Raw genomic sequence first — 12,419 nt, 5'->3', positions numbered from 1 at the left:
ATCGAATCATGAAGAAGACTTCCGTTGCAGGACGTGACACAAGTACGTCTGCAGGAAGCTGTAGGTACTTACTCCTCAAACAGCCTGCGGCCACTTCAGGAGACAACAGACCAGTCTCTACAACTCAGAAAGATCCACAAAATGCGCAGATCCACACAACGCTTCCCATTTCCTTTCTCATTTTGTTCAGTTGTTCCAAAGGATATATGCTGTAATTTGGACATTCCCATTCTCTAGCACATTAGGAGAGGTGGTTTTATTAGTCAAAACGCTGTATGTCCTTCTTGGTGGAACATCTGTCAGTTGTCTAGCAACCTGCCGGCCTTGCTTGTACTTCTCTATGCTGTTTATAAAGGCTGCCCAAAGAACGTCACAGTGTTAGGACCTTCCCTAGCCCATACATTGCGGTTACAGATACATCTCCCACAATATGAGTATTCATAAGACCTTTTGTCTCATTATCATTTTTAAATGCTATATCACTTAACAAATGCACCATTAAATCCTAATGCCCAATAGTTTTCAATTTTATATATATATATATATATATATATATATATATATATATATATATATATATGTGTGTGTGTGTGTGTGTGTGTGTGTGTGTGTGTGTGTGTGTGTGTGTTCAGAAATTTCCTTTAGAGACTTATATGATTTGTAGAGGGGAGTGAGAACTGGAATCCATGTCCAGAAACATACCGTTTCCCTCGTACGAAGGTCTCAGTTCAGATGTTTAACTCATCCACTTCTGCTTGAGCAGCTGAGTTGGGTGTGATGCAGTACAGTTATTAGATAACAATTCGAAAGAAACGCAGCGAAATATCCCTTTATCAGCTAAGCCTCTTGTTTGTATTATCACTTAAATATTGTGTGTTCACATTACCTCAAAACAAAAAATCAACCTAGCATACTGTACATGCAGAAGGTAATGTTTAAGTTTTCATGAAAACAAATGTGCGGAACTGATAAATGGATGCTTCGTTATGTTTACTTTCGGACTGTTACCTAATAACTGTACTACATCATGCCTAATTCAATTCCTGAAGCAGAATTGCATGATTTAAACATGTGAACTCAAACTGTCGTAGAATGCATACAGTACGTTTCCAGACGGGGTTCCTGTACAAAATATTACGTACTCTCTCCCCTTTAAAAGTCCTAGTAGTTTGTAAAGAGAATTTCCGATGTATGCTTCCATCACTGATAGAGTTTCCACTTATCAATCTGTATTTTCTCCTCACTTGTAGCAACCACAGTTTACTTTAGTCACATGTAATGACTAATAATGATTTAATGCGTCTTTACACAACATTACAGTGTCTCCTGTGTTATGTAACCCATGTCCCCTTAATTTAAATCCAACTCTTTCCTTCGTTCTACAGCAAATCTCCTTATCACAGTCTCATGAACTGTATATATAGAATATAAGAATTAAACAGAATTTCTATTTTCATTCGAATAACAACTTCCGATTACATATCTTGCATAAGTGTATGTATAGAGTACTTTGCCTTTTTTTATCTTAATGCTCAATGTTCGCCAGTTTATTGAGAATGCTCGTTGGCCAATGTGAAACAAATATATTTACTTGCCTATTTTGGTGACAGTTAAACGTATTAAGGGAATAGCTGCTCAGTATCACACATTCTGTAACCCTTGCTCCTCTAAATTTCCTTTGGTGCACAGTTCAGAATCTACTCTTCTGTAGTTTACCAACTGTGCATCCTACAGCCAAGTCCCTAACAGCTACCGATACTATCTGATGATAATGGTACAAGTTGTACATGTAAAGATTATTTCCATTTTTATTTCTGTGGGAATGTTGTTTTTATGTATTTAAACTACGCTGATGACTAGTTGTCATATCAGTTCTACCTAAATGTTGACCATAGCATGTATCTTTTATTTGTACTTTAATTTATTCAGCCTGTTGTTTGCTAAGCGATGCTTCTAGTGTGGGGGCTAAACCGATTAGCACAGGGGTACGTCCTTCGTCTCAGAGGACCCACTACTGATGTTGAAAGTGTGTGTTCTATTAGTTGTATCTGGACAAACTCTCAGCAGCATTGTCTGCAGTGGGCTGCCCTCTGTCCTCCGTGTGCACTGCGTGACCACACACTGTGTCTCTGCACAGCACTCCAGCCACTGGAGACAGCGAGGTCACCCGGACCAGTCAGCTGCACACGGGCCACAAAAACTGCAGCAGGGCTCCTGTTCCAGCTGCAAAGCACACAGCTACCTGCCCCACTCCCACATTCGACGATGCTTCCGTCTCTTTCCTGAGGTGAGTACTGTCGCTATACATGCACGATTTCCACATTCACTATACCACTTATGAGGGCGTTAGCCAAGTGATCTTATCCAAACACAGAATTTCACTTTATTGTATTTTTCGATAAAATAGAAGTTATAATTGTCAAGTAACGGAATTTTATTTGTTAATTTTTGATGTTTGTGTAAGCATGTATCATAGTGTTTCTCGAGATATTTTTGTGGGAACAGAGTGTGAATTACAACCTGTTCAGACCACAATTGGTCCACTCATGCAGTTATTTGACAAAAGTACCATAAACAACTTTTACTCTACAAATTTAGTAAATGAATAGGTGTGTCGGGTGAAAGCTATCATTTCAGTGGTGGTTTCCCATCTCCTAAAGTAAATTTGTATCAAACTGGTGTTACAGCTACATCTATGCATTGTAACTAAAATATTACTTTAATGCGAATAAATAATTATGTGCAAGTTCGTTATGGTCGTCAAAAGGAAATGATGATGGGTCATTATGAAGGAAAAGATGTAAAAATAATATCCATCAGGAGAATAAGGTTATGGAATGTTGTAGAGTGAAGTTTAATTTTTATGTGATTTCCTGCACTTTTTCTTCAAATTAGTTTTTGACGTTTCAGTATTTAGTAAAAGTTGAAAACTTGCGCCATACTGGGTGTACAATACTTGTACATTTGGAACAAGCGGCCTTAACTAGTAGGTCATCCTATCAAACGACCTCACTTGGCTCAAACTTTCAGCTGTCAGTTTTATTTCCATGTTTGTTTTGCAGACACTCTAATTACGTTTCACGGGATGAGCCGGAATAGTACCATTGAATGAATGGCGTCTGTAAGAGACGGAGGTTCAGTCTGCCACGAGAGCTGAATATGAGGTCGTCTAGCAGTAGTTGTTGGAAATCATTTGTTGGAAGATCAGCCTCAACGAAACTGGGAGTCACACGTGCATCGTGTTGCGAGGCAGCCTAGTAGTAAAGGCGACTGCTTGTGATGAGCGAGAAATATGTATTCGACATCCTGTATGGGACAAATTTTCGGTGGTCACTACATAATGGTCAAGATGGCTGGTCATGTTAATCAGGCAATCCTCCTGCATGTGTGGTCAGGTCGAGTCGTGTGTAGTGGCGTACGACGTCTTCTGTAAACAAATCCCTGCAATTGACAGTGTGTCACAGGTGTTGTGGGTACAGATCTTGACTCAGCATGTGGAAATTTCTGCGTAAATGGATCCTGATATCGACTTATATTTATGCAAATCGATTATCGATGGTAGCAGATAATGGTAGATGACTTTACGAAAAACTGTGAGTGCACATTGCATTACATTTGTTGCATATTTAAAGACCTGCCACCTGACATTTTAAAAAGCATGTCGTGCATTGTGCAATTTTACATATAATACTGCATTGTTCTACATCACTAGTAAAATTAGTTTTGAGCTGTAAAAGGAGGGTAATAACAATGAATTACAAAGTAAATTAAATTAGTTGTAGGAAATAGAGTATTAATAAATGATAGTAATTAGAACAGAAAATAGAAACATGGGAAAGGATTGATCTCTAAATATTATTTTACTGTTAAAACAAAATATAACATATAAATTATGATTTGTGTGGTTGCCATTCCATGTGGGAGGGCCTTGGCAGAAACCTTACTAAATGAAATACGTCACAAGTCATTGCGAGTGTATTTGTTTATACTGTCTATGGAGTAGGGACACTAATTAGATCTTATCTAGGGCATACTATTGCACTATTTGTGTTGCCATGGCTAGATGTAGTTACCCATGTACATGTCGTATGTGTGTTGTTATCTTGTATGTCTCTGAGCATGATGTTTTTATCTTTAAGCAATGTCATAGGCTGGAGTGGAACCACAGTACCTAAAGATTCGCCTCACCATATAGCATATTCCTTAGATGTAATGAGTGTCTCAGTTCTTCAATTAGTCGTTTTCCTTCCCATTTTTAACTGTTGCATTGAAAATGCATATCAGGTAAATGAAAAAAATCACATGCGATGCCTCCTTTCTTATAGTTATCTTTTTTTGTCTGTTTTAGGTATTGAACCTCTTATAATATGAGTCTTTGTCTGATGTTATTGCTGTGCTTGTGTCATTTTCTGTTCCCGCATCTACGTCAATGTCTGTGGTGTGTCTGAGTTTGTGTCCTCCCAAGGATCGTGTTGTTGTGGTTGTTATGTGCTTGTCTGAGATCTGCCTTATGAGTTTCCTCGTCTGTAGATTTCGTGCAGTATTCTTGAAACATTAACAGTTGCGTTGCTTAGAGCACACTATTTGTCTGGGTCTCGTAGCATTTCTTTGACGTCGTTATGCTCTGTTACAGATCTTATGTGTGTGAGGGTTTTGAATGTAATGTCACATGTTCAGGAGACCCATATGCCACACATGTGCGTGTAGTACTCTAGCTAAGGCCCACTCTGTTCAAGCGCAGTCGCAATGTGAACAACGGCACGGCTTGGATCCGTATGCTTCTGATGAAGCTGTACCTGTAAATTGTGGAAGAAGGAGAAAACACGATGGCCTTTGTCGGTCATCATCCAGTCCATTTTTCAGGTCTCAAGGTGGCTGTTATTTAATTGACTCATGTCTGCAAAGTTTGCCCCTGTTATTACTGGAATCTTGTAGTGTGTACCCCTCATGGCCCAGCACACCGGCGCTCTGTGGTGGATAATGACGTCAATGCGGCAAGACCCCAGAACCACACACAAGGCTTCTACTGACGTGGTGCCAAAACCACGCAGCATTCTGAGTAGCATGCTCCTCTGTCCTAGCCTCACTGTGCTTCCATAGGCCACTGGACACAGGCAGTGTGTTTATGCACCTGCTGCGAAGCATAGTAAGACTCCCAAGAGAGCTGCATTATATGTTTGTAGTGAATGCACAGGACCATATAGTGATTTCATTGCTAATGCACTTACTATTAAAGTCAAAGACTATGTATTTTGCACGTGAACAATGCGTATACATGCCATCAATTAGCAACAATGACAGTATTCAACATGCTTTCTTAATATAATTAAGGCGTACTAAAATAAGCTATTGTGTGACATACGAATTTCTTTATTATTCAAGGGGATATATGGGAGCGAAAGAAGAATTGTAAAGTTTATATTTTGGTACAAAGTCCATACGTGAATTTAAGGAAACACAACGCCTGCTCCACAGAGATTCCAGTACTTCGTGCTTTGGTGAACCAGGACAATCAGCCATGGGCATGCATAAACTGTAGATTCAATTTACATTTAAAAGCCTCGTACGCCATAGGTGGACAATACAATTCACACACAGTGATACATAAGAAGACAGAACACTTATTCTGAAGTTATATCACGAACTGGTAACAGACAAGCATTTGCCAAATGTCGTGCATAAAATTAATGCAGGTGATGTAACACAAGAAGAGGTGCATGCTAACAGCCAACGAGAAGAAAGTATACAAAAAAATTATTAAAGAGACAGACCACAGCGGGAATCTGTAGAAATGCCTAGTACCTCTCTGCTTGAGGTGACAAGCAAACATGCACACCGCAAAACATACGACATCGTTAAGCACAGTGTACATACTGTCGAGGAAAAAGTTTAAAATATATTGTATGTAGTATATTCAAAATTAGTGAATCTCAGTAAAGTACGTGACAGAAAAGGAATTATACCAATTTATAGAGTTACGAAAACCTGAGGGATGCAATCCTAATAAAATATCAAAAAGCGATGGGGGAACTACTGGAGAAGGAAATAAATGTTAGAACAGAACACAAAACAAACTACGACAGTATTTAAAAGACTGGTCGAGAATTGTGTTAGTAAGGATAACAAGAAGAGAGCAGAACGTGTGTCGAGAAAGACTTTTGTTATGCATGGTTCCAATAAGCACATCGATGTACAGGTAGAAGAAAGTTAAGACCTTCCTCACTGACGGCTGTGCGAACGCGTAAAACACCTTACATAAAAGATCACAAGTTATGAAAGACTAAGTGCCTACGAACGATAACCTCAGAAACGGAGAGGCTTCGAACGTGCCACAGTCGTCGGCATCTAGAGAAAGTGGCTGGAGACCAGTGAAACCACGAGCGGACAGTGATGTGCTGAGCGCCCACATCTCATCTCAGGACACTGAGGTCAGAGTTTTGTACAGCAGGGTAGGTGGTGGTCCGGCGGCACAGTAGAATTCTGGTGCCGGCACAAGTGGTTAACAGCAAGAACCTGGCACACGTTGTTGAATGTGAATATGCATACTGCATGATCTGATACAAGTTTGCATGTGGACAGATTAAATCATCATTGTTGGATCTTGCCCACTCGTATCCTATAGGGTGCCTAATGGATGCTGCGTCCTCAGAATTCTACACAATAACTTAAGCATAAAACGTTAGTAGTTTTATTCCTATAAAGAAGATTGACAATACTTAACTTTAATGTAAAAAGGTGTCACAAGCGATGGGCGACATGCAACATAAACTAGTCTAGTGCAATATGCAATGTTCAGGCAAGTCTGTCTCTCAGTTTGTGGATCACAACTATCAGTTCTCGTAGCAGTCTCTGCTACGCCATGCTAATGCTGTCCACTAATGTCTGGCCGCGGCTGGCAGGAGCGTCGCCTATATTCATTTCTCGCAGGTGTCAATCCAGTCATGGTGCGGTCCTAATCAGTGGACCATTGGCCCATGTCGTTTCACTGCCTTCTCTGGTCTTGCGTTCTTCGTCTTCGTTAAAGGGGTCTTGTATTGAGTGCGACCATGGCGGGGGATGAATGAGTGTAGGCGCAACGATGGGCCGAAAGCTGTGGCTGCAGGGGACACCAAGCTTCCAGCCGTACCCCGCCATCCAGCCTGTGCCCTGGCAAAAATTGCCCCCCAGAAAACGACCATAAGAGTATGCGTCCACCTCCTGGTGTAGAACATGTAGAAGGCGGCGACTGCTGTGTTGTGGGCGGATCCAGCTCTATAGGTGGGACGAGAGGGGACGGAGGAGGCGAAGGCTCCACCTCAATGGGGTCGTCCTGCAGTGTCTTGATGTGCTGTGGCCACTTTGCTATCTGGACCCGTGAATCAGGGGGAAGAGACACTCAAAAATCGTTGTGTACAGGACAGTGGCGAAGTTGATTTTGATGGCGGCACTGCAAAGCATCTGGAACTTAAAAAAGATACATGCAAGCGCCAAGTCGATGGACCATCCCATCCTTGTCGCCCACTGTTGGGTCTTGCCCACTCGCCTCGTATAGGTTGCTGCCTTCTCGGAATTCTATATAACAATTCAAGTTAATAACTTTAATAGTTTCACTTCGTTAAAGCAGATTGACAACGCATAATTTTAATGTACAAAGGTGTCGCAAACGATGAGGGACATGCAATATAAATCAGGATCTTGTGTAACATGCAGTGTTCAGGCAAGTCTGTCACAAAATTTGTGGATCACAACTATCAGCTCTCGTAGCACTCTCTGCTATGCCATGCTAATTCTGTCCACAAATGTCCAGGCGAGGCTGTCAGGAGCGGCGCTTATATACACTTCTTGCAGGTATGATGCGTCCCTAATCAGTGCACCATTGGCCCATGTCGTTTCACTGCCTTCTCTGGTCTTGCGTTCTTTTTCTTCGTTCTGGCGCTCGTGGTTATGCCAGAACCGTCACTACCACTGTAGTGGCAGCAGGCTCATCGAGACTGGACAGTGGATCACTGGAAACGTATGTTCTAGTAGGATGAATCATGTTCTTTTGGTTACATTATGCTGATGGCCATGTCCAGTCATGCCATAGTCCAGGTGGACAGTTACCCAAAAGATGCACAGGTCCATATATGCTGCACAGTGAGAGCCGGAGTATGTGGTGGGTGCTATCACCTGGGCTTACATGACATCTGTCACCGATGCCACCATGACAGCTGAGGATTACCTGTACACTAATGCGGATAACCTGTACATTTTCATGCTTTATGTCTTCCTCAACGACTATGACCCTGTCACGAAGACAGGATTGTGGTACAGTGACTGGAGGAGAATGATACTGAACACCTCTTGTCTCGTCCACATAATTTGCAGCGTGTGAACCTGATGGAAAACATCTAGCTCGCTATCAGACGTCACCTCCACGAATACAAAGCAGTAGTCCATAATTTTCGAGAGCACGGTGTTGTGTAAATGTAGAGATAACACACACATAAATTTAATCAGAATTATGCACAGGAAGGCTAAATAAGGGTGACAGTTACATTGAATCTGATTCTTTGGCATTACACATTGCACACTACAAGCAAAGCAAAGTAGGTGCCAACAGAACAGTTAGTGGCCGAGGACGGAACGCAACAGCAGGCATAGTAAGGAATTACACAACATGTCCCCACTGTCCTCTTTCATCCCCCTCACCATAGAGGATTTCTCTGCATCTACTATCCAGCGTGGTAGCCATCCATCTTGGGCAGCTGTCAGGTACCCTCTTGGTCCTTGCCCCCTAACAACGCAGGGATCGCACTGCTGATGTCTGAGCTGCAAACTCCCCACATTTGCCAAGCAGTACATGCCCATCTTCTTGGGGAATCAGGACTCCTGGTCACAGCCATCGTGCCAGGTGGCCTTTGCTGTGGCTGGGTGGCGCCTGTGGAGAGACCCTCTGATCAGAGTGCGTGGCGTCAGGGCGCACGACCTACAATAAAGTGCACCAAGTCATCTCTTGTTGGTGACTGGCGCCAGCAATCTCTAAGAAGGGCAGGGTAAACTATAATGTTGACAGATATGATCCTGAATTGTTCTCCTCCGTAGTTACACCATGAGAGGAAGAAAGGAGTATGGAAAAGAGAGAACATTGTTCGCCAAGTTATTTAGTCTGCAGCAGAATAGATGAGCACTGCTTTCTGGCTATAAAGCCTCTATTTTCTTTATCAAGAACCTGGAGGACGAGTTTGACGAAGTGGCTGTATTATCGAAAATGAGAAATGCGGCAGTCCTAAATTAGACAGTATCCTGAGCCCAGCCCTGGGCGTTGCTCGCCTGTGACCTGCTCAGTCATATTCCTCTTCCTGTCATCCCCCATCAACATGGTCCCCCACAACATGGTCGAGGGGATTATTTTCCACCAGGACCTTCTCTTGCAATCTGACGACAAGCACCACACCAATTTAGAACAGTGGGGTGTTCACTTCATTCGGCATATCTATACGGGACTGAAAAACAATAGGGTTGCTACTGGTGCCTACATCTTGCCCTTTGAGGTTGGTTCATTTCCCAAAAAATCAAGGTGATGGTATATCGATGTGATGTAAAACCATACGTCCTACCCCCTATATGGTGCTTGAACTGCTGGTAATTTGGGCATATGTTTTCCCACAGCAATTCCAGCACCACATGTTGAGACTTGCAAACCGTTACAACATTCTCCTTTCAAGGCAACTATTTCTACCCGTAATGAAATGGCAAACTTTTGCATGGTAAGAAAACACACTCATAACCAACTAACTGTATAAAACACGTAAGCACGTTGAGTAAAAGCTTTAAAAGGTACTGAATAGAAAAAACACACAACAGTTCTTGCTGGCTATAAACAATATAAAATAATCCACTACGGCATACATTAACAACCTTGCTTGATTATAGCCATATATACATAAACACAAATTTACGTAAGTTAGAGCTTCCAGATGAGCAGGAATTCCTTATGCAATTGACTAGTTCTTACTACGAGGAAAAAGGAATTTTTTCTTCTTTCTTGGAGTACCTTTTACATGTGAGTCTAGTAATACCAGTTATGGTAGGCGAGAGAATGGATCACTCTTAGTGCCTTGCATTTTAAACAGTACAACCATTGGTGCCTTAGATTTTTACAGACATAGCAGAGGCTAACAGTCGAATAAACCCGTAGGTGGCCGGCCGCGGTGGCCGAGCGGTTCTAGCCGCTTCAGTCCAGAACCGCGCGACTGCTACAGTCGCAGGTTTGAATCCTGCCTCGGGCATGGATGTGTGATGTCCTTAGGTTAGTTAGGTTTAAGTAGTTATATGTTCTAGGGGCCTGATGACCTCAGATGTTAAGTCTCATAGTGCTCAGAGCCATTTGAACCAAACCCGTAGGTAAGCTGGGAGAGGAAAGAAGCAATCCGAACCACAGATTTACTCTGACTCGCCCCCCTTCGGTCCTCAAAAGGGGACAAACGGACCTCCCTTTCTAATATTACCACCTTCCCGCAGGTGGGCAGACGAGAATGAATGGCGGGAAACCCCCAAAATATACGGTTCATATAATTAACGTGAATAAGTACATTGAATTCAATTAAACTTCAGAAAATCTGTAACAATCAATACTCAACTTCTGGTGCGTTACGACTCCCAGGCTGAACCAACGCAACACCTCTGCCGAGCGGCCCGCTGCCAGGCATTTCAACGGACGCAGGAAGGCGCGCCGATTTTCAGAACCTCCTCGCCGGTCGACAGCATACGGCCGAACTGCAAATTAGGCCCCTCGCAGACCCACGCTCAGGAAGACTCCTTTCGCGACGAGCAGTTAATGCCGCATGCCATGGAGCCGCTGTTCGCGTCGCTTACGCTGATGCCGCGGTCTGCGCGCTGTCCCTCTGGCACCGGCAGAGAAGTCGCTTCTTCATGCCGCAACTGCAAACTCTCCACAAGAGCCCATACAGCCAAATCATAAACCCACGCGAACAGCCCGCTTTTCCCCTTTCCCTCTAGAGGGAGACACCGAAGCCTTCAATTGCGACAACAGCACCAACGTCAGAGAAAGGAGGGCGACTGCTTCACGCTACGTGCTGTGGCGTGCTTTTCAAAGCTAACTTTACTATGGCTCACCAGTGGTTCCAACACCACCAGTCCCTAGCAGTTCCAGGTCTGAGGACGAGGTGGAGATCGTAGAATCCCTCAAGGTCCTAGATCTTGCTGACGCTTCAGATGCAACAGTCCTGGATACCAGCACTCATGGTGACACTGAGGCATAAACTGTCTCCTTGATCCCTTCATGCATTCACAAATGACTGACTACCTATTGCTCCAGTGGAACTGCGGTGGTTTTTTGTCCCACCTCGCTGAATTATGACAACTTTTGAGCATTACATTTGCGTTTTGCATTGCTTTTCAGGAAACGTGGTTTCCTGTGATGTCGACCCCAGCCCTTTCTGCCTGACATGGGTACTACAAAAAATGTACTGACTGTGACAGACTGCAAGGTGGAGTCTGCATCTATCTATGTCTGTAGCGAACCTATGCCCTTTGAAACACTTTTAGGAGCTGTGAGGACAATGCAGGAAATTACCATCAGCAATATATACGTCCCTCCAGACGATGAAGTTTTGCACCATGTATTAGCTGCCCTAATTTCTCAAGTCCCACCCCCACCCCCACTTTTCCTACTTCTGGGTGATTTTAATGCCCCTAACTTTGTTTGGGGTGGAACCAAGATTGCTGCTGTGGTAAGGTTTTCAATTATCTACTAACTCACCTCAGTTTTTGCCTCCTCATTACAGGTGCCCCCATTCACTTTAGTGTGGCATATGACACATACTGAGCCGTTGATCCCTTGGTTTGCAGTCCTGGTCTGCTCCTTTATATCCACTGGAGATCTCACGACGAATTGTGTGGTAGTGACCACTCTCCACTCTTTCTGTCCCTACCCCAGCATCGCCTGGACACTTGCCCATATGGGCTCTTACCAAGGCTGAATGGGATGCTTTCAAGTGCACTACAACTGTAGAATCTCCTTTTTATAGGACCACCATTACTACCATTGTTGCCCAAGCTGAATCTTGAATCTCTAGTTCCTCAGGTTGCCCCAGTGGAAGTCAGTGCCTTGGTGGTCACTCAAAATCGCTGTGGCCATTAGAGACTAGGTGGGCCCTTAAACATCATAAGCACCATGGATTTCTAGAGCACGTCATTGCCTTCAAACAGCATCGTGTCCAGGTATGTCAGCTCATTGAATGATGGTAGTATTGGGGACGATACAACTCCACCATTGGCACAAGAACCTCTCCTTCCCAGGTCTGGACCAAGTTCAGATGCCTTTACGGATATGAGACTCGTGCAGGTATACATGGAATTTCGAGATGGAGCTGTATATGCCGATCCACACATAATTGGAGACTGTCTCGTGGATCATTATCTTCGCACCTCAGCAT

General features: G+C 43.4%; 1 protein-coding gene across 1 annotated transcript in view; it reads left to right on the top strand.

Moving 5' to 3' along the window:
• Positions 1-12,419, top strand: part of LOC124553884 (serine/threonine-protein phosphatase 6 regulatory ankyrin repeat subunit C-like) — a 60,442-nt gene that overhangs the window by 36,463 nt on the left and 11,560 nt on the right. Inside the window, exon 5 of the mRNA XM_047127888.1 lies at positions 2,138-2,287. Coding sequence (XP_046983844.1) covers positions 2,138-2,287 — 150 coding nt within the window. The remainder of the gene's footprint in view (positions 1-2,137; positions 2,288-12,419) is intronic.

Source organism: Schistocerca americana, chromosome 11, assembly GCF_021461395.2.
Source record: "Schistocerca americana isolate TAMUIC-IGC-003095 chromosome 11, iqSchAmer2.1, whole genome shotgun sequence".
NCBI classification, from domain to species: Eukaryota; Metazoa; Arthropoda; class Insecta; order Orthoptera; family Acrididae; genus Schistocerca; species Schistocerca americana.
Note: the sequence above shows the minus strand (reverse complement) of the source record. Positions and strands in the feature narration are given on the sequence as shown.